This window comes from Pygocentrus nattereri, chromosome 15, assembly GCF_015220715.1.
Source record: "Pygocentrus nattereri isolate fPygNat1 chromosome 15, fPygNat1.pri, whole genome shotgun sequence".
Taxonomy (NCBI): domain Eukaryota; kingdom Metazoa; phylum Chordata; class Actinopteri; order Characiformes; family Serrasalmidae; genus Pygocentrus; species Pygocentrus nattereri.
The window spans coordinates 31,267,582-31,291,322 of record NC_051225.1 but is presented as its reverse complement, the minus strand read 5'-3'; the positions used below and the strand labels follow the sequence as shown (position 1 = coordinate 31,291,322).

The window sequence follows — 23,741 nt, the reverse complement described above, 5'->3', positions numbered from 1 at the left end:
GTGGATGATTATGGTCAGCTGTTAACTTTCAAATTCCAGACAGTTTTACTTGAAATATACTGATAAAATGAAATATACTGATAAAATGAATAAGATACAGTGTCAACATCCCTCTGCTGTTCCTAAAGTAAAAGAGCTGGATGTAATAATAAAACTGGACATGGCCAGCTGGGTTATTATTAGACGTGGCCTTTTTTAGAGTAAGGCGGGTCTGCTCTCCCCCAGTGGACCCTGTTTCCATCTCTAATCTCTTCCAGATGTGCTGATGTCACAGGCACATGGAAGCATCAAAGCTGGAGCCCTTCAAAGTGCATCAGCCTGCGCATGAGGGGGCTGCGATTTGATTATCTGCCCGATGAGAGCGCAACAAATCTTTCAGAACTGCGGAAGGGAAGCAGTACCCTTCACCCCCCCCAAAAAATGTCCACCCCCACCAACACAGCATAGGAGTTACTGCAAAGACATCCCAGCAGCTGAACTGGTAGGATCAGGCTTTATGCGTCATTACACTTGAGGCAGCATTGGCATGTATTAAGAGAATATTTCTATGTAAACCGATATTTCTGTATGAGCTGTATGAGCACTCACCAACTTGAAGGTTCTCCCAAAAAATATTTGTCATATTATGGATGTCATAGTAAATCCCTCCAAAACTCTCCAAAATGGTAACTTTACACTAACTTACACTAACACTTCAAGGTATATTAATGTTTTATCTTAAGTCACTTAAGCCATTTCTATTGCTCCATTTTCCATTAAATGTTCAGCTGGCATTTCAAAAATACAAAGTCTGAAAATATGAAGTTTTTGATGTTAGCAACAGTATACAAGTATACAGATGAATGAAACAGCATTCCTCCAGGGGCTCCAGTGCAACATATACAAAGTAGGCCCAGCCTTAATACACAAACTACAGAAAAAAAAAGGTATGAAACAGTCATTGGGGCAGGACCTCTCTTGTCACTGGGGTGGTACCCTCAAGGGAACATCACTGCACCTTTGGTGAGGGAACATAATTGTACCATAATACAACAAAATATTATTTTCTAAGTTGTACTCACTCCACACACCCCATCTCGTCTCCAGGCTCCAGGTACAAATACGTACTTTTCACCTGGAAAAACTTATTTAAGGTACACAATTGGACCTTAACATTTGCATTGTTTGTACCGTGATGATAGGAAAAATGCACCTACACAGAAGCTTTATTTCTAACAGTGTAGGACTACACAGTACAAATGAATAGGGCTGAACAATTTGGGAAAATATCAAATTAATTTTTCAATAAATTTTCCATTTTTCTGTCCAAGAAGACCAGCATATGCACTTTTTCTGGTTTGAGGCTTGAACGCTCAATGTACAGACTGCCAGTTAGCGATGGTTGTGTTGTCATGTATACAGCACATGACAGCACAAGTGTTTGGTTGCTTCTGATGGGTCTAACCCATCTACAGTCACTTCACAAGCACCGTGTTATTAGGTTGCATTTCTCCACTTACTGTTGTTGAGAATGTAGGCTATGATTAAAATGACAGTTCTTATGAGTTGAAATTTGTACTTTAAAGTTTGAATTTCTTTATAAAACTGATTAATCTTTCAGCCTTACAAACGACCATGACAACCTACCGTCTATTGAAAGTGACCACATAGTACAGTGCAAAACTAGGCTCAAAGCCCAGCAATAAATACACCAACAATGAATAAGCAGGACAAGACAGTAAGGAAAGATAGTTAAATGTATACAAATGTAGGTAATGCAAAAGAGTGGAACCTGAGAAGAAGTGTGCAAATTACATGTAAACCAAAGTAGCACAACAGCATAGAGCAAATAAGCACTTCAAAACCACCGACCGACTTCATGGAACGATTGCAGACAGCCTGTAAACAAGTAGCTAATATTTATGCTATTTTATCAATTGTGTTATTTTCTTTGTTTTTTGCAAATGTTGAAAAGTTCTCAGAAAAACAAAACATTGTGATACGTGTCCTGTATCATAAAGACGTCTTCAGGCATGGCGCTATAATATTTTGACCATAACTCCCAACAGCAATCTGTAGAATTATATAATCATCAAGTTCTCAGTTCAGGTTCCCACTGTGAGAAAGAGACGTGCCCAGCGTCTTCGATGAGAGACAGCAGTGTCTGTTGTGGAACACTCAAGAACTCTCAGCAGACTGTTGTTTCGGTGCTTAGCTCTCTCCTTATAAAGATCTATGCAGCTGGGTACCCTTCCATCAGATAAAAATGATTCAGAACATTAGGTCCTACATTATTTGGATAGTCCCTGCTGGACGGTTCGCAGATGCTCGGACTGTTAACAAACTATCTGGTGAAACTTACCGCACTTGACAGATAAAAATACATTATAATAAAGGTTAGGGTCATAATTAGAGTCTGGAATGAGATTCGGATCAAGTTTAGGATTGAGGTTTGGGGGGGAAAAAAGATCCTTATTTGTTAAGAAGTCCTGCCCCAAGTTTTTGGTTATGCAATAAGGAAGGTGGTGTGCTGACTATTTTAAGATGTGAAGGTTCTGGCCTTCTGGTTAAATTCCTGGTTTTAGTTTGTTTTATGTAACAGTCCTACAGAAAGAAAAGGTTAATGCTGTTCTATAAATGTAGAAAAGTGTAGATAACATACGAATGGGTGATAGTAACATCTACTTTTACAACTTCACACGAGCTAGTCATGCATACTCAATTGACGTACAGAATAACTGCTTCCTAGCTGTGAAAACTAAAATGCAGATGTTTAGAATGAACTGTTGGAAGTTCTGGCCGTCTGGTTAAATTCCTGTTTCTCATATGCATTTTACAGATTACAGAAAACTCAAATCCCAGAAGATGAAAGGCATTCCATCATAGCATAGCGCTTGCAGATAATTGCATTACATACAGAAGTCATGCTCTGATTCTCTCTCAGAAAACCCATATAACAGATGCATGCTTGACTGGTCTTAGCGTGTGCTGGAAAAAAGGAGAGGGACAATTAATAAAACGATAACAGAGTGTCCGACTGGTCTCAAAATAACATCCAGAGCCTGGACTGGTTCCCAGAGTGCGCGCAGCAGTCTGATTACGGCGTCTGCCTGCGTCAGTGCCCAGTCCCATCACAGCACGCCTGACCTTCCAATCAATCCCCCAATGAAGAAATCCAATTCAAACGGAATCATTCTGTTCCTCCTCTGTCTCTCTTTTATGGCGACATTAATGTAGTCCTATGTTTACTGCAAGTAGTGCAATATAGGTTGCTACACATACACTTTCACATAGCTCGTGCTAAAAGCCGTAATGTAGGCAGCATAAGTGCTGTATTTGCAAACACTGAGCTCAAGTGAATGCATCTGAGAAAGTAGCCAGTCATTTTTCAGCCTTTGTTTTTTGGTTCAGGGGGTTGTCTTTATAGTTTGGAGTTCCACTTAGTGGAGTTCACTTTGTAATAGTGACCCCTTCTGGTGGAGCTGTGACTTCTCATATGAGTTAACAGTTCAACAGTGATGGCTTCCACCAGGGTTTTTAGGACTGAAATCAGCGATATTGAAATAATAAATTATAAGTGAATATGCTCTTTAATCCCTTCACATAGCTATAGGGCACACTTTGGCTGATTAGCAAAATGTTCTCTCAAAAATGCACAAATACAAATGCATACACATTTTCTGATGTGTACCCATTACAGTGCTGAATGCCCTGCATTTACCAAGCATGTCCCATAAAGGCTGCACTGCAGTAAACCTTGTTTTATTTTTCTTAATGTAAAACTTATAAAGTTTATTGCAGTGTAACTGCTACTAAAATGTTTTTACATTGTAGTTGAAGTTACACTGCAGTAAAGTTTTAAAGCTTTAAGTTAAGAAAAAGAAAAATAGGTTATTGCCCTGTAGCCCTTACGTGACGACAGCTTGGTAATTGTTTTAACATGCGGTTAAGCACTTTAGGAGATGATAAGAGAGACTGTACTTTTTATATGTGTGTGTACATTGAAAACAAATGATGCACTGGTCAGCAGGGTTCATCATTTCCAAAAAAATGTATATTAGCCACACCAGTTCATCAGAGCAGTAGACGTCTATAAGTATTGTATTCTATAAGTGTGGAAGGTAAAGGAATAACGATAATCTGCCTGCCAGTGTTTGTCAGACAAGCCCCTATCTGCGTACAGTAGTCTGAATGACTTTGACCTATTGCTCTTCACTGTATCATGGTCTGTGCGTCATAACAGTAATAACGTCCACCAAGATTCTAGAATCTTCCTAGTGTTTCAGAGCAGATCTGACACTAAGGTGAATTTATACAGACCAGTTTTGATCCGTCTTCTTTGCGTTTAAAAGCTATAAAACTTACACTTTGTGTGCAATATATACTTCATTACGTACTCTTACCTCCTTGTACTGTATCTACACTCATCCAGCTCCATATACCCTATAGGTGCACTTTGTAGTTCTACAGTTTAGGGGTGGGGGAAAATCGATTCGTAGATGCATTGCGATGTGGATGTGGACGATTCTGAATCGATTCATAAATGTCAAAAATCGATTTTCAAAAATTTAATTTATAATGTAATGTTGACAGAATGCAAATGGTGAAACTTGGAAGTGTAGAAGTGCAGCGGCCAGAAACTCCGTGACGTGCACATAACTAAAACGCAACTGGATGGGCAGTCGTGGACTGGAAGTTAGGGATCTGGCCCTGTGACCGGAAGGTTGCCGGTTTGATCCCCAGGGCTGACAGTCCATGACTGAGGTGTCCTTGAGCAAGACACCTAACTGCTCCCCGGGCGCCGTGGATAGGGCTGCCCACTGCTCCGGGCAAGTGTGTGCTCACTGCCCCCTAGTGTGTGTGTTCACTAGTGTGTATGTGGTGTTTCACTTCACGGATGGGTTAAATGCGGAGGTGGAATTTCCCCGGTTGTGGGATTAGAAAAGTATCACTATTTCACTATTTCACTATGAGCGAGAAATCCGACCGGCACTGTCTGCAATAAAAGCCAGGTTAGATCAGGAGTCACAACCCAAATATTAAGAAGAGAGATTTTGACCTTTCAACAAAATCAAACCACCTTGGGAGCCACAACATTTAAAGTCCAGTATGTCTCAGTATGTGTTAATATATTAGTATAGGCTAAAAAAAATATATAAATGTAAACACAGACTTACTTTGCCCTGCTTTATGCTTTAGCTCAGCTATAGCCGCTTTCCTCCCACCTCCACCAGGACATGTTTCCTCTAAAATAGACCAGCTTCTTGTAAAGTGTCTCTCAACGTTCGACTGTTTTACGAGGCTGAAGTCCATCCTTCCATTTAACGTACCAGGAAACCAACTGCACTGCTTATAAATGTGAATAAGTCCATTCATCTCCAAATGTTCGTCATAAATCTTTCTCTATGCCTTTTTGTTAGCTACTAGCTAGGTGAGACTGTCTGCATTGGTATGTGACCTGTAGTCTGCACGCCAACCTTCACGGTCATGGGGTGGTGAATTAGCAGGGTTTAAGACCTTCTACTGTTATAACAGCGTTAGAATGATCAGCAGAGGTTTATTTTACTGCAAAGGTAAACAGAGTTTTACTTTACTGTGCTGGTACAAGTGGATCAGACACAGCAGTGTTGTTGGAGTTTTTCATTTTATACATTTGTCTGCAGATTTTTAGATTGCTGGGTTGGATATCTGAGCAGCTTTCAGGTTTAAAAAGGCATAATTTAATAAAGTTGGTTAAGATGTAGGTTAATATGTAATGTAATATTTATTACCGTAGGGTTATAAATGCAGTAAAATTGATCAAATGTTGCACAAAAAGCACACAGTTACATAATCTCCTCTTCCAGGGCACAGCAAATTCATCAAGTATTGGTTCAATATATCAGTCTTATCTGAACATGCATTTGATGGCAGTATATGTTTTCACATGGTTTTAGCTTGGGTCTAAAGTGCTAATTCTTTGGGTGAATTCATTATATTGAACTGGGTCAGGCACATACAAATGTGTTTTTTCAGAGCAGCACTTTGACCCCATGAATCACAGAGGCACACAGAAGTGGCTGATATAAGTGGCACACACTGGGTGGCACTATTTCCTTTGCCTGGGAAGATACTGTCCTGTACCTTTGAACATTGCACAGTGCTATACTGAAGATCAGACTGCCCTGGATCAGTTCTGTTCTCAAGCTTTAAGTACTAGTTAAATTTGTACCAGCAGCACAAGTCAGGGACGGTGTGTAAAAACAGAGAATCATATCCCAGTTTTAAATATTTTATATTTAAATTATGTTATACTTTATAACCTGCCATAATGATGAATAAGCAAATAAATATAACCCCCAAATGACTTGGAATAAAAACATATTAAGTGATTTTTCCTTCTTCATAGTTACCTTCATATGTGTGTGTGTGTGTGTGTGTGTGTGTGTGTGTGTGTGTGTGTGTGTGTATATTATATACATGTAGACACTCTGACTCTGAACCTTTTCATACATCCAGGCCACTGAACTGTTAAAACTACAGTAGTTATGAAGTAACTGATTAACTTCTAGAAGTTCCACTGACTCCTAAAGGGTCCATTTGCAGTTGTAGTCCACTTCTCTTGGTCTCGACCAAAGCAGAAAATCACACATTGCTGTAATTTAGTTCTGGTTTGCATAGCATTTACATTGACACATTTGACATCAAACCAAAAAAACGTAAACAAAAGTCATGTGGACAAAAAAAGTCACTGATTGGGCAGATTTAATGACACATATTTGGTGACAAAAGCTGATGTAACATCCAATGAGCTTATGTATCATGCTGTACTCTGTCCTACCTGCACTTGTGTCCTGTGATATTCTAGAGCAATTTTAGCCATGAGAGGCCTTGCATTGCTGTTGTTTTCCCACCATAATAAATGTGAAATCACAGTGGGCAGCAAAGTGGGCAGGCTGCTTATTTTGGTGTGCGCCAGCATTTGAATGTTTTAACTTACCACACTAAAAGAGCAGTTACACCAACCAGGGTTTCACAAACTAAATCTGCTGAGTGTGAACACGACCTAAATCCAAGGCTGCTTTCATACATATTATTTCTATCACTGTATTTACATTCGGGTAGATGAGAGCAGGGTGTACACTAACAATGTAAAATGCAAAATGGATGTTTTAAGTAGTTAACCTCTTAACATTCCAAGTTTATTTCATACACAGGCTTTTTATACAGTAACTGCAAAGACTTCAATGTAAACTAATGGAGCCACTCTTAGGTTAATGAGTTGTGTGATAAACTTGGCTCGTTACGAGGTTTCATAGCGTTTCTGTAGCGTGAGCTGCTTTTTTTTGGCCTATTCATCCAAATGGTTAGGTTTATACATTTTATCAGTAATGCAGAAATGAGAAATAGATCTGGATTTAATACAATGATGAAGTAATGACAGTTATCTTTTTTAAAAAGTTGTTTCTTTGCATAAATGAAGACAAACGTAAAAGTAACAGAGGGTCTAGCCCGCCCCCTCCCCCCACCAAATTCCTTACCAATTAGAGTGCACCCACATGTATAATTTTGAGCTCTTTAGTTGTTGTAACATGTATCCAACCAAACCAAATACAAGATATGATTTCACAAAAACCCAAACTCTGGTATGGAATTTAGCAAAGAACTATGTGTGCAAAATACCTCAATGTAAAACATACAAACAAGACTAGAAATGTGGTTTAAACTCTGCATGAAGTTTTCTTTGGATATGGAAAATGTTACCTACTACTACTAGGTGCTCTGCTCTCTGAAGCTTACAGTTTCTGAAATGGAAACTTTGGTCGTGTATGTGAAGCAAATGACCTGGCACGGTATGACCCGTGTGTGTGTGTGTATGTGTGTGTGTGTGTGTGTGTGTATGCACCCATATTCATGTACATATGCGTGCAGGTTTCTATGTGTGGAGGAGTCTGTCTGTGTACAGTATGCTAGCATATTTTTATGTGTACATATGTGTGCGTGTACATATGAATGTGTGCTCCTTCTCAGGGGGTCACTCCCCCTCTGCAGTGTGTGGTTGACCGTGAGCAGTTGGGGAGAAAGACACCCCTTCAAGCCCCCTCTAACACTTCTGCCTAAGCAAATATTTATCCTCGTTTCAGCAGCGCTCCATTTCAGCCCTGAGGGAACTGGGCAGCTAAAGTCCAGTCATGTAATTAAAGCGTCCGCCAGTGTCCAGCGCCCGCTCTTGACGCTCATCGATTTCACATGTATCTCAAGCCAGGATGAAGGTGACCTGCATTGCGGTTGATGATGATTTAGTTTTTATATTAACTAAATTAACATATCGATTGATGATTGATCAGAGTTAAGCAGCCAGTCATGACATGAGGGAACTCTGGGAAGGCACGTTGTTTATGCCCTGTGTGTGTGTGTGGTCGGGTGTGTGTATTGCAAAAAAGGGGTTGCACTGAATTAACCTGATTCAAGTTGAGTACAAAAAAGTCCTGAAGCGATAGAAAAACCAGCGGTAGATTACAATATTAGGACTGGCAAAAGGGTTTTTTATTTTTTTTACGCAAGTTACTTATTCCATTTCTTTTTGGTGACGTAAAGGATACTTATATGTAATACATATGGGGCATATGGTTGTTCTATTTTTGCATGTTGCTACTTACATTTAAAATCTACAGGTTATATTATTATTATTGTTGGTACTACACACACAATACCGTGCAAATGTTTTAGGCGTCTAAGAAATTTATTTTAAAAAGCTATTATCTGGGTCTTAAGCTTTTATTTGCTCAGGAAAACATTAACATTACAATCAGTACAACTAACATGAATAAAGTAAGTCATTTAACCATTTCCAAACCTCTCCTCAAGAAAGCCTCGTATGATTTGCAGTTTAACACCTAGTTTGGCTGATCAATACCTCATTAAATTAAATCAGGTCTGGCTAGGGCTGGAATTGAACTAATCCACGCAATGGCTGGGAGCACTGAGGCAAAGTCTGAAACCAAAATTTGATCTTCTTACTAGCTGGAAAGATATCAGACACTTTTTTAAAAAAAAGAAAATTCTTGTTACATTTAACATCATAATATTAGAACACAGATAAATATTATAGGTTTTTAATTGGCATAACCACACTTACTGCAGAGATAACTCATTTTAAACAGTTTCCTTAGGTAGCTAAGAATTAACACAGTACTGTAGCTTGTTCAGGAAATGTTTTACATGCTGCCTTTAGGTTATTTGTTCTTCAGCATTTATGCAAAGGATTATTCTAATAACGGTGGCACGGTGGCACAGTGGGTAGTGCTGTCGCCTCACAGCGAGGGGGGCCTGGGTTCGATCAGGGTCCTCTCTGTGTGGAGTTTGCATGTTCTCCCCGTGACTCCTCCCACAGTCCAAAGACATGCAGTCAGGCCAATTGGACATGCTAAATTGCCCCTGGGTGTGAGTGTGTGAGTGACTGTCTGTGTCTGTTTGTCTGCCCTGCGATGGATTGGCAACCTGTCCAGGGTATATCCTGCCTTCCGCCTGATGACTGCTGGGATAGGCTCTAGCACCCCCCCCGCGACCCTGACAGAGGAGCGGCTTATAAAATGGACGGGTGGATGGATTATTCTAATAAGGACCCTTATTGTGGAGGGCAGGTCTGGTTCCGCCCAGGGGGATTTGGGATAAGAGCTAAGAGTCAGACATGAGCTGGATAGCAAACAAACTGTTAGTAAAGAGAAAACTGTGCTTATGTACGGCGTAGCTGTGGCCAGCAACAGCTGGACAATAAAGCACCAAGACTTGTAAAAGCTGCATCTTTTTTAATAGTGATGAATTCTGCAGTATTTTATGTATGGTATATATGCCCAGTTTAATATGACGGACATGAAAACTATTTATCTCAACAGCCCGTGTGTTGATGCTAATAAAAACGCTGTAACACATTAGAGTATATACAAATAAACATAAATACCATAAGTAGCAAGAATTTCTTGTCAGTTATTAACATCTTGGTTAGAAGAATACAATTAGAAAAACACAGGTTTGGTTTGTGACTTCTCGCTGCACTCCAAAACCAATCATGGTATGGATAGGTTAAATTCAATCAGCAGAACACCTGATTTAGTTTAATGAAGGGTTGACTGTATAAAGAAGGTACTGGATGGTATCTGTAAACACTGGACTTCCTCAAAGAGAGCTTTAGAAATGGTTCATCCAGCATACCCGGACATACACTGACAATGAGTCGTTTGTTTATTTGTGTTCATGTTTAGTGTTTTTTTTAAACAAATCGATGCTTACCTATAATTTTCTCAGATGCCTAGGCCTTTTGCACACTACTCTATGACCCCACATCCTGATTAAGTAAGAAAATCAGACCTGTGTGTGCGTGTATCTGTATGTCTGCATGATGGTGTCGCGTGTATTCTTTTTATTTTTATGGACGGGGTGGGGATTGCTGTTTTTCTTCAACAAAGAGTAAAGAGTTAATATGCTGGAGACATTCCAGGAAGACTGGAGCCGTTCATCCTGTGGGGATCCACTGCCCCCAGTCTCACTGACCTCACTGTGTTCAATTGGCACTTGTTCAAGAACACAAGAACACACGTGTATGTGGCTGCAAACACACACACACACACACACACACACACACACGCATACACTCTATATTGGGTAGGCGTGCTGGAGAGAGGCTTCATTCGCATATGAGATCAGCTGTCAGAGGCAGCCGGCGCTGCGAGAGGGAAAGGAGAAGGGGGCGGGGGGCGTTCGGGGTAAGACGGAGAGAGGAAAGCAAAGGGTGAGAGAAAGGAAGAGAGGAAGAGAGAGGGGAAGGAGCATGAAACGACTCAACACTGTCAGAAACACTGTGGATCGGCACAACAATGCAGGAAGAGAAGTGACCAAGAGGAAAGCCTGTGAAACTTTCGTTTTCTTTGTATCTGTATAGTGTTGTCTCTCTCTCTGTCCCCTTCCTTCTCTCTCTCTCTTTGGAGCCATGCATCTTGTCCTACACATGTAAAGCATGTGCTAGGCTGGGCTTTCACAGTAGCCTTTACCGCAGGAATCGCAGCAAAAAGCTTCTTTTCAGGAAGAGGAGAAAGAAAACAACATGTGACACAGGGCACTAAGGCAAGAAGAAAGACTATGTGAACCTGCTGTTTTTTTCTGAGGATGAACACCAAAACCCAGAGAAACGTCAAGGTTTCTAGACTGACTCAAAGTGGATTTGGTTACTCATGCCACTGTGGCTCAACTCCTTCGTTCTTCTTTTGTGACTTGTTCGAAATGGGAACCACATGTGGCTTCGATCGGGCACGGGCACATGAAAGGAAAAGGTGAAGAACGGTGCTAATCTGGAGGACAAAAGCAAAGGGAAGTGATAGGCAGAGGGAAACTATGAGTTTGCCAACTAACTGTGTCTTTCACCCTTTTGCTGACCGGGCTTTCAAAGTGCGGAACGGCAGCATCTGTGGGTCCCCCTGTGCCGTCAACCGTCCGATTGACATCGTGCAAAAACGCAGGCGGTAATTTCATTCCCTCTTTCTTTTTCATGTCAACATAGTTCCTGGAAAATAAAAACATTATGTGCAAGTAGCTGTTCCTGGTACGTCAGGAGACGGCTTCAGCCGTGCCACCTTGTGTTGTACCAGTTGTTCCTGAAGGCTGTTTCTGTGGTGATTAAAATGCCAAGTAGAGTATGTGTGGTGTAGAAATGGGACTTCAAGGGACAAAAGCTTGCCACATGCATGTAAACACGTTCAAATTCCCGGCACATGGCTCTGCTGCACAGGTAGAGGCAAAAGACAGGTACCATTCCAAAGAGAATTATTTAGGTGTCCTGTTCTTGGTAGACTAGAATGTCCAGGTCATATATATTGAAGACTTTTAAATCCAGCTGATCTGTATGCAAGGACTGCACCACAGATCCCATAAAATTGTTCAAAGAACAAAATGATTTTTGGTAACCTATAACAAAAATGGCACGTAGAGTTTAGAGACAATAAGCATTGCTTGAAGGTAAGGTGCTCAGCACATTGTGTTTACCTGATGCGGTTTCACTTTGATTTTCTTTACTGAAGTAGGGCCTATATATTTACAGTAGCCAACACTTTGAGTACACAAAACTCAGACTGTACTGGTAAGTACTCAGGCATGGCTTATCCTGTGTGCTAAAGCAAACTATATCTTGTTGATCTGAGAATATGATCATTTTTAGACATCAGGGACAAGCAGGAAGTGAGACTTATCCTGCCTTTTCAAAGGCAGGTTTTATAGCCCCCACTCTTCCTTTTCAGTGAGTTGGGGTCCATCTGGGGTACTGTTCTGGGGGCAGATTTTCTGGTTTATGAACCATTGATTGTTGAGATTAATGGGGTCTGGATTAGTGGATTATTGGATTGTTGGATGTTAACACCAAAGCCTACCCAGAGTGACCTGCCTACAGGACAGTGCACTGCAGAAAAATATCTCAGCAAGTGAAATGATCCTAAATGTAATTTCAGTGTATAAATGTATGAGTTATTTAACTTATTTCTGTGTGGTTTTACTTGCTTTAAGTAATTTTATTAAGTAAAGTTATCTTACTATATTGGCAGATCATTTTGCTTAAGAAATGTGCTTGAAACAAGTAAAATTATCTGGCAGTACAGTCAGATCAATTTGTATATTAAAATTACTCAAAACACAAACATAGAAATAAGACACAATCTTATAATAATCTTACAGCGATCTCAAAATGAGAAATATTAAATATTACACTACATTTAAGATGATTTCACTTTTGTAAATATATATTTTTTGAAGTGTGTATGTGATGGATACTTTTAGGACCATTTTAATGACCTTTCATGAAAGTAATGACTGATTTAAGCAGATGTAAAGAGGAAGATTAAGGTAATAACTGAGACCAACTGTGTCTTCTGAAAGAGGACAGTAGATTTGTGGTCCAACTAAGAACCAGACATGATTACTTTCTGAAAAATGCATTTATTTCTTTCAGGTCCAATAACTTGCCATGACATGCAGTCTGCAGAACACAGTACCTTCTTGAACTATCATGCTCATTTGTTTTATGAGGCAACTTTGTGATTTCTTGACAGGGAGTGACAGCTTATAATGTGCCCGATTTAAAGAAAGACTCTCCCACCAAAGGAAACTATGTTTTAAAGCAAACCCCGACGGTATTAAACATGCCATCTTTTAAACTTAAGAGCTTCTCAAGTAATGCTGTTATATCATTTCCTGTTGCTGAAGACGCCTGTGCCCATGCTATACAAAACAGACACCATGGGGAGCCATTTAGGAATGGATTCCTTAAATCTACAGACTATTTTCAATAGCAGGAAGCTAGCAGAATAAACTCCAGGAATTGTCTTTGCATTTGTTGCTTGCGTAGACACCACTTTTCTATGGAATTCCTTATTAACCATGTGCATGAGTTTGGCACAACAAGTGCAGACTAGGTTTGGCACAACAAGTGCAGACTAGGTCCTCACAGAAGACTGCCATGGAAAACGACTGGCACCCTAGAAACTTCTGCTGATTGAAACTCGACAAGAGTCATGGCTTCAGTATTAGCTCAAATATTCTACTTCCAATAGTCTGATGAGCTGTTTATCTTTAGTGTAGTGCCAGGTTTTAAGTCAGGGGTAATGTAAGATTAAATAAAATGTTGTCTTCAGTGTTGAGACCTCAGAATCTTATCTCTTACATATCAAACACCACTGTGCTCATTTATCTCTGACGAGAGTGCAAACTGAGCCGCAACTGACGTCAACCCCAGAGCAGTGCATGGTGACACAGGCGTCTGTGGTCACAGCTTCTGTTAGAGGACTCGAAAGACATGTGTGTGCAGTTTGTGTGTGTGTTTTAGGCATTCTTATGAATCTAGCGTTTCGTGCAAGCTGCTGTTCAAAAAGCGTGTTGCCCAGAGTTTTACAACCTAGCCGAAGCTTTTAAGAGAACAGCCTTGTAGCCTTGTACAAGATAGCCACCTTTTGTGGAGCATCAAGAATGTTTCACTTTTGCTCTTAAAGGCTTAATTCAGAGAGGAAGTGGTAGAACCTGCTTCCCCCCAGGCCCTAATCACTTGTTTATTGAAATGTCCCTATTAAACCCACATCTGCACCCCAAATCAAAGGCCTACCCTCTCTGCTCTCGACACCTACCCCAGCCTATGCATTGAGCCTCCATGGCTGGGCACTTTGCAACTTAATTGCTTTTGCTCGGCAAGTGATGCACGCTGTCCTGTCAGGATCGATACTGCGTTCCAAATAAAGCCTGGATCTGCTGAGAGCTTAATCAGGCCCAGCAGTGGGCAGAGTGGATCCGGGAGAGAAGCCGAGCTTTGGAGAACAGCTCGCATGGAGATGGAGAAGAGGACAAGTCCCTGTGTGCTACTCGTTTTGAAGAGCGCTGCCCTCAATTATGCCATGCTCCGCACAGCGGTCCGCTAAGACCACCACTGGAGAGCCTATTGATTGCACCATCCCATCGCTCCTTTCCTTACCCAAGCACCTGATGCATGTAGGCTATTTGTGACCAGTCTCTAGGCACTGCAAGACTTTCTGCAATCATAGCTCTTGTTAGAACCACCTACTGTATCCCAGTGCCATCCTTCTAAACCATAAACCATCTGAACCTGTTAGGCCATGTTTGAGTCTCCTTCTGTATTTCTTCAGTTTCCACTGCCTGGCAGAACACATGGTAATTCTCAGCAAAACAAGCAATTGTTTTATGGAACCCACAGAACCCATAGCATGGAGTGGAGATTTGAAAGGCAAATGTCTCGGTCCTGACCTCATTCCATGCCTGTCACTCATGTATTACAGTTTTTCATGACATGTGTTTGGTACTGAGTGCAAGAGACGGCAAGAGTCTTGTGCCGCCCATAGATCATGGTGTGAATTGAAGTCGTCGTCTCCAGCCCATGCGCTAAAGATAATAAGGAAACACGGCTTGAAATAAGAGTCACATACCGCAGCAGACAGGGGAATGCTCCTCTGACAGATTTGTGAGGAAGACTTTCTGGCCACGTGGGAAAAGCGAGAGCGCCGTCTGAGGCCTGTTCCAGGACATACACCTGGTCGCAGTCCATCATGAACCGGATCGGTCTGCTTGTTTGAGACAGAAGTTAGCTCAGTTTCAGCCCACTCGCTGATCCCTTTAGCTGAGGCAGAGAGCCTTGCAGTTCTTTTCTCTCTTGTTAAAAAAATAATCTAGCCATGTTAATTTTGGTACAGCCTAGCTAGTGTATATTTAATATTAGCATCTGAGTATCATTTCCATTGAGCACAGTAGGAATATTTGCGGTGTTTGTGATGTGTAACATTGATGCTTGTTGTATTAGTACCTGATTTTAAATTATTTTTTTCCTTAAGAATATAAGTGATTATTTTCAGGCACTGGAGAAAATAACTTCTTCCTCTTATGACATAATAGGCCAAAATTTTGAGGAAGTAAGCAAGTATTTTGAGATACTAAGTGAAAATCTTGAGAAAATAAGTCACTCTTATCACATGACAAAATTTTGAGAAAATTGGTTTTCATTATTTGTATCAAAATTTTCAGAATAAAAGTAATTCTCATAACATAATTTTAAAGTTTGAGAAAATCACTATTTTGAGATAAAAAGTCAAACTTTCCACATAAGAAGTCATAATCTTTATAATTAGCTGCCAGAAACCAAGAGAAGAAAATACCTTCTTCTGGTGGAAATGGGCTTTTGTAAGTGACCGCTTTAGTGGAAGATGATCGGATTGCACGAAAAGTATAACATTGTTTACACAGTTAGCTTTCATTTGAATAAAAAGCAGAAGAGAAGAAGCTTATGTTCGCAAGGCATGTGATGTCCTTTCTTTATAGCAATGAGGAGGCAGGTCTACCAGACTTCAGAGTAGTACTTCTGCTATCAGACAACGTCATGCTTAGGACTCCTTTGGAATACCCAGCAATGGCATCCTACAGGTCTGTCTGTACATTTAAATCATGTTCAGGCTTGCATTTCTGAGAAGTTTAGCAGTGTGTTGGTGAGGCAGGGAGAAGGCAACAGTTAGTATATTTTCCATTTTGAGATTTGTTTTTTTATTCTTTAACATTGTCTTCCACATTTTTTTCCAGTGTCAACAGGTGATATTGTGCAAAATGTAACCTATTGGAAAACTGACTTTTTAGAACAAAACACCTGCCATTTACTTTTGTTCACATTTTTTAGAACTTACTCTCTTGTAAGATGGTTGTATACAAGGGTCGGTGGATTTCAGGGATTTTTCACTGATAGCATATTGATGTCATTCATATAAATAGCCTACTTTAATACTGTATAATGTCCCCGAGGCAAAAGTTGGATTTAAGAGTGGATTCAGTGCGTTTTTCATTATTTGTTAAGGCTTGCTTGCATGTGGTGGATGATGTGCAATATAGTAGGCGATACAGACCACCAGTCAGAAAGCCCCTTACCTCATCCCTTGATATAGCACTGCTAGTCATGGGGAGACAGCTCAGGTTCTTACACATTTTTCTGCTGGCAATAATCTTTATTCTTGAGTCTACAGCACTCCAACTCTAGCAGCCGGCCAGAGAACCCACACATAAAGCGTATGTGAACTTAATTTACCGGTAGTGTTTGGTTTCTGTGCATGACAGAGAGGCAACTTTTTTTTTCTCGGTTATCCCCCATCCCCCGCGTTAGTGTAGCACTGCAACTGGCAATCACACTGGAACAAGTAGGATATTCCCCGTTCACTTTTCAGCTGACAGGCACGTTTTACTTCCTTGAAAGCAGCTGGATGAAGTACTTCATTGATTTCGAGTGAAGTGTTATGTGTTTTTGTTTTCTTTTATCGGAGATCATCCTCTTTGTGTAGTGTTTGTTAATTGAGCACTCTTAGCTGGAAAAAACGGTTTACACTAACATCTAGCACAGGAACTATAGGAAGGAGAAGTGTGACTTCCTGTGATGTCAAAAAATATTTTGACCTTAGTGGGTTCATGACCTCAAGCGCCCCTTCAGGACAAGCTGGTCTGTAATATATATATATATATATATATATATATATATATATATATATATATATATATATATATATATATATATAATATATATATATATATAATATATATATATGCTCTGCAATGGACTGGCGACCTGTCCAGGGCGTATCCTGCCTTCCACCCGATGACCGCTGGGATAGGCTCCAGCACCCCCCCGCGACCCTGAGGGAGAAGCGGTTTAGAAAATGGATGGATGGATGGATATATATATATATATATATATATTATACACACTATATTTCCAAAAGTATTCACACACCCATCCAAATCATTGAATTCAGGTGTTCCAATCACTTCCATGGCCACAGGTGTATAAAACCAAGCGCCTAGGCCTGCAGACTGCTTCTACAGACATTAGTGAAAGAATGGGTCACTCTCAGGAGCTCAGTGAATTCCAGAGTGGTACCGTGATCGGACACCACCTGTGCAACAAGTCCAGTCGTGAAATTTCCTCACTATGATTACATTTCTGATATAAAATAGGCTTGCTTTTGTGGCTTATTCTCACAACATCCTGTATGCATTGAGTAAATTAAGGGAATCGTGATATTGCAATATTTTAGGTTTTTGCAATAATTGAAAAACAAAAAAGGAGTAAAATACCTAGATAAACTGTTTCCAACTAGTGACATCATCTTAGCAATGGGTGCATTTAGAGGGGAAATTAAGGTAGTAGTAGGACAAACTACCATATTGTAATCATATTGCTACATATTTCGATTTTGTTACAGCTTCTGTTATATTGTAACACATTAGGGAACCTTTGATGTGCCATGCTTAATGACCGGTCTCAAGACAGGTGCCCACTTTGGGATCCAGTCCAGCTTTGCCATGTTCCTTTAGTGCTTAGGGAATATAATTGGTCATATTCCTATTAAAGTATTGATCTCTAGTTGGCCATCCAGCCAGTCACGTAGTAAAGTCCAGTGAGAATTGGACTAAATTGACTGAATTTTGCATACTGCACTTCGTTGACTTCACAAAGCATCATTTCTCAGCTCAAAAAAGTATAGCAGTGGCCAGTTCACAAAAGACTTGATGACTGTTTTTTCCTTACCTTTATCTTTCCTGACATGTTTTCAGTGATCCATTCAGGAACTCACCATATTAAAATCTGCCCCGGAAGGAGCTGCATGCCCACATAGTTAAAATAACCATAGTTAAAATGGGTCAGCATGTGGAATTGTGGTTTTCTGTGTGCTAGTTTTTTTGTATTACTATATAAAAGAAGCATTGTGCTGCATTTGTGTTGGATGCACATTCAGAACTGAATTCAAATCTATGAGCTGGTTATTGGTTTGAAAAAGTGACTTAAATGTGTATTATATTCCAACATATTTGTTTAAATATCAAAATAAATGTAACAATAGCGTTGACAAATCACATTATTAAAAGAGAAGAGTAGATTAATAGATAAGAATAGCTGCATTTTTGACATTAAAGGGTTAATGCAACATACGGTTTAGGGTAAATATAGAAGTGATTTCTGATGCTGGTGCATGCATGTGTATATATGAATGGGGAAGACACTGCATTGCCAGTAGGCTTGGAGCATGCTTCACCTGAGAGGCTATAAATAGCCCAGTCTGCTCCATGTGCTATTTATATCCCTCCACATTCTGACTTCCACTGGAGCACTGTACAGCCTTCTACGTCATCATGCTCCCATCACCTACATCAAAATTCCCTTTGAGTGGCAGATGAAAACTCCAGAGGAGGCAGCAGAGAGATAGGGTTCGTTTGATTTTGGCCCCTCCCCATTTTGGTGAGCCCCAGTGCAGTCCTGCCACACGCGCCTATGTGCGTCATCGTAGCGACAGCGGCGCCCCACTGCATGCTTATTGGCTCTCCACCCAGCCGTTCACTTTCCTCATGAATCGAGTTGCCTCATTCAGCACTGATTATGTAACATTCACACTTCATTTAACAGTGGGTGCCACTGCTGGACCTCCAATGAGTGCTAAAGATAGATGTGTATCATAGTTGAAGTGGGATGGGCTGAGAAAGACCGTTAGAAGCATTACATCCCATCCAACCTCAAATTGCAGTGTAGTATTGGGTACAGTTTGTCGGTCCAAAAACATACCATTTTCCAAGCTTCCTATGAAGGGGAAAACTGCAGCATAGCAGTTTGTGGGGGGAAAATCAGCATACAGAATCATAACTTCTTCAAATAAGATGATATGAATACACTTAAATGTACAGCTTCATCTATAGCTTCGACTGCTGTTTTTCTGTGTAATGCAGCATCTATGTGAAGGGTCATGATCTAAGTGTTTCTCTCACTCTCTCTATCTATATCTCTATCTCTATCTCTGTGTGTGCACTGTTTCAGTTTCGATGTGGAGAATGGACTGTCAGCTGGACGTGCGCTGGACCCTCAGGTCAGCCCCAGCTCTGGCCTGGTCCTACAGGCCACTTACCCCCACAGCCAGCGGCGGGAGTCCTTCTTATACCGCTCCGACTCAGACTTTGACCTTTCCCCCAAGGCCATGTCCAGAAATTCCTCCACTGCCAGTGAATTGTAAGTACTGGACCTTCACTCCTTTCCAAGACTGACCTGCATTACCGTTGTTATATAGAGAGTATTTCATCATAATTCCATACTGCACTACTATTGCAGAGTTTCAAATCACTTGTCATATTGTTTTTTTATTTTTTACACAATCACAATTTATGCATTGTAGGTTATAATATTTTATCTAGCCTCCTATTTTTAGGTGTTTTACTCAATATTTTAAGTATTGGGAAGAAAAATGATAATTAGTACAAGTAATCTGCCTCAAGATTTCTCAGTCATTTTAGAGCCATCTACATCTCCATTCAACATTCAGAACACATCTACAATGTTTACATTTTCCTACTTTCCAACAACTAACTACCTAGTTTATTTAAAACGGTAATTTCACTTCTGAACAGTGATTCCAAACTATACAATGGCCAATATTTGAGTGGCCAAGTCCAGTCCAGTTATTAAAGTATGCAAAGTTAGATTTATCAACATTATGTTACGATAGCCTGGAATATGAAACGGGCATGTTACACTTCAAAGGAAATACATAACTACTGCTTTTACCATCTATCTGTTTTCCCATCCTCTTCATCATTGACATTGTGCTGACGTCCATGTCGTTTTGCCCAAACATCCCAGTTAGGTCATCAGACTCTTCCTTTGTTTTTTCTTAAGGGAAGAGGGCTTGAAACAGTGGGAAGTCAGTTGCCTGCCTCGGTGAGATAAGCGCGTGGCTCCAAACTGCTCCAAACATGTGTGCTCCCTTCCCCACCATCACTCAGATCCTCTCACGTACCCCTATCCTTAAACCTGTCTAATTCACCAAAGCTCAAAAAATGCTTTCCTGATTTAGGAGGATTTCATATGATGCATGTACCCTGATTTTCTCCTCATTATTAAAAAAAAATCCCATGTGCATGACCCACAGTTTAATCGTATGAGCCAACAGCTTCAGTTTACAAGACTAAACCCATTTTTGCATTAAGGTTACCCACCCACTATGAAAGCAGGTGTAATGAGGTCCAATTGGTGTTGGTTGGCCGATAGTGTTGGCCAATATAGAGATTTCTCTTCATATGTCTCTATCACGGTAATACAGGCTGAACAAGTACATTTGCCTTCAGCATTTGTACATTTGTATACAACATTATCATAGTTAAAATAACAAAAAAGTAATTTCAAATCGAAACTACATGTGAGTTTGTAACATAAGAACTTTTTACATAAAGAGAACCTAAGAGAAAAATAAAATGGCATTAACAGAAACCCAAACTGCAAAGAATGCAAGGACACTCTGGCCGCTGTGCAATAAGTATGTAGTATTATCGAAGTATATTGGCTAATATAATTGGTTGTCGGAATTTTAGCCCCTTAAAATCAATATCAGAACCCTCCCGAGTGGCGAAATCGTCTAAGTGTTGGCCCTATCATCAGGAGATCGCGACTTCAATCCTTGGTGATGCTACAGCTGTCCGTAGCTGGGAGTCCAAGAGAGCACAATTGGCCTCGCTCTCTTTGGGTGGGTATGATGGACCCTCCCTTCTCCCCCCATCACTCAACACGATACTAGTCAGTGCAGGCGTCTGTTAGCTGACATAACAGATCTCGCGGCAGAGTGCGTTCAGCTGTCCAATGACGTGTGAGCGGCAGTTCGTAAAGAAGCGGAGGCTGGTTTCACAGGTCTCGGAGGAAGCCTGTGTTAGCCTTCACCCTCCTAACATTGTGATTGGGGGAGTCCTAACTAGTGGGTGGAATTGGAGACGATTAAATTGGGGAGAAAAATTGGGTAACCCCCCCCCAAAAAAACAAAATCAATATCAGTATCAAAATGTCAAGCCTTAATAGTTACACATTTTGAATGTACAGAAATTTGCAATAGTCTGTTTTTCACTGTCCTTGACACAGTGTTTGTGTATCATGAAGGTAGCATGTAGTATTTATGTCTTGTAAACTGAAGCGGTCCATTTGTTTCCCCTTCACCGCTCCCTCTGAACTTTGCAGTTTGCACAGTGAGTCCAGCCATGCTGCAGTGCTATTGGATTAGTCACATTCTGAGCCTGTGGGAAGGATACTATGTTGTGGTTTAGAGTGTAAACTCAACCTCTGTACATGAGGTTGGGCTCTGCAGGCCACTGTTCTGCATAATTCCCCACTCAAAACAGTATTCGGAATTGCTGGCCCTGTGAAGCTGAAAATACCAAAACATCCTCAACATACTAAGAAATGGAGTGTCATGCTCCTGACCTTTCTTGGAAACTTAGTCACCAATTTTCTCTCTTATTTCAGACATGGAGAAGACATGATTGTAACACCTTTTGCTCAGGTTAGTGAGGTCTTACGACATCCCTGCTTAGATGCAGTGGTCATCTGCTTTGTATTGTTTGTTGTTGGTTATATTGGTTGGCCATTGGTATTGTGTTACCACATATCCTACGGACTGAAAGTAATACATTTTTACTTGAATCCAATCTGTACATACCAATGTTTACATACATTTTCCATAGAAGAAATATCCACTATATTTCCAAAAGTATGTACTCATCTGCCTTCACACACATATGAAATTGATTGACATCCCATTCTTAATCCATAGGGTTTAATATGATGTCAGCCCACCCTTTACAGCTATAACAGTTTCAACTCTTCTGGGAAGACTTTTCACAAGGGTTAGGAGTGTGTTTATGGGAATTTTTGACCATTCGTCCAGAAACGCATTTGTGAGGTCTGACACTGAAGTTGGACAAGAAGGTCTGGTTCGCAGTCTCCTCTATAATTCACCACAAATGTGTTCTATTGGGTGGAGGTCAGGACTCCGTGCAGGCCAATCAAGTTCTTCCACACCAAACTCACTCATCCAGGTCTTTATGGACCTTGCTTTGTGCACTGGTGCACAGTCATGTTGGAACACAACGGGGCCATCTAAAAACTGTTCCCACAAAGTTGAGGAGCTTGAAATTGTCCAAAATCTCTTGGTCTGCTGAAGCATTAAGAGTTCGTTTCACTGGAACTAAGGGGCCGAGCCCAACTCCTGAAAAACAACCCCACGCCGTAATCCCCCCTCCACCAAACTTTACACTTGGCAAGTGGAGTCAGACAAGTACCGTTCTCTTAACAACCTCCAAACCCAGACTCGTCCATTGGACTGCCAGACGGAGAAGTGCGATTCCCCACTCCAGAGAACACCTCTCCACTGCTCTAGAGTCCAGTGGTGGCGCTTTACACCACTGCATTCGACGCTTTGTATTGCACTTGGTAATGTAAGGCTTGCAGCTGCTTAGCCATGGAAACCCATTCCATGAAGCTCTCTATGCTTGAGCTTATCTGAAGGCCACACGAAGTTTGGAGGTTATAACGATTGACTGTAAAATGTTGGCGACCTCTATACACTATGCACCTCAGCAACCGCTGACCCCGCGCTGTCATTTTACGTGGCGGACCACTTCATGGCTGTGTTGCTGTCGTTCCCAATCACTTCCACTTTGTTATAATACCACTGACAGTTGACTGTGGAATATTTAGTAGTGAGGAAATTTCACAACTGGACTTGTTAAACATGTGGCATCCTATCATGGAACCACGCTAGAATTCACTGAGATCCTGAGAGTGACCCATTCTTTCACTAATGTTTGTAGAAGCAGTGTGCAGGCCTAGGTGCTTGGTTTTATACACTTGTGGCCATGGAAGTGAATGGAACACCTGAATTCAATGATTTGGATGTGTGAGTGAATACTTTTGGAAATATAGTATATTATAGTATATTACATTTGCAAATTATCACCACAACAGTAAATAAACAATACAGTAACATTGATGCTGATATGTAAAAATGATGAACACATTTGAAGAAAGTTCATTCAAAGTAACACTTTCTTCAGTGCAAGTTCTGCAAACAGCCATACAGAAAATGCCTCCATGTGTAAGACTGAAGTAATATGCCAACCTTGGTTTCTCTTAGGTTCTGGCCAGTCTGCGAACAGTGCGGAGCAACTTTGCAGCTTTAACTCATCTGCAGGATCGGGGTGGTTGCAAGTAAGAGATTTGTCAGACTGTGATGTCCAAGCCCTTCTAGCCACTGACAGAATGGAAGGAATGCTGGAGATGGCATTGGACCACCTTCATGGAACTTACCACCTTTTTTTCTTCTCTTTTCTGTTAGACGGCCATCAGGCAGCAATCCTCCCTCCATGTGCAAGCCAGGCTTACCAGGTCAGTGCTAAGGGATTTGGCA

At 40.8% G+C, this 23,741-nt stretch overlaps 1 protein-coding gene across 10 annotated transcripts in view; it reads left to right on the top strand.

Moving 5' to 3' along the window:
* Window positions 1-23,741, top strand: part of LOC108430117 (cAMP-specific 3',5'-cyclic phosphodiesterase 4C) — a 95,700-nt gene that overhangs the window by 56,735 nt on the left and 15,224 nt on the right. For 4 of the 10 annotated variants that reach the window (XM_017702329.2, XM_017702332.2, XM_017702331.2 and 1 more), the window contains 5 exons: window positions 19,337-19,525; window positions 20,189-20,230; window positions 21,800-21,836; window positions 23,469-23,542; window positions 23,670-23,719. In XM_017702329.2, coding sequence (XP_017557818.1) covers window positions 19,337-19,525; window positions 20,189-20,230; window positions 21,800-21,836; window positions 23,469-23,542; window positions 23,670-23,719 — 392 coding nt within the window. Of the gene's footprint in view, window positions 1-10,734; window positions 11,475-19,336; window positions 19,526-20,188; window positions 20,231-21,799; window positions 21,837-23,468; window positions 23,543-23,669; window positions 23,720-23,741 lie in introns of those variants that run through there. The other 6 variants (XM_017702333.2, XM_017702334.2, XM_037545206.1 and 3 more) reach the window with 4 other exon arrangements.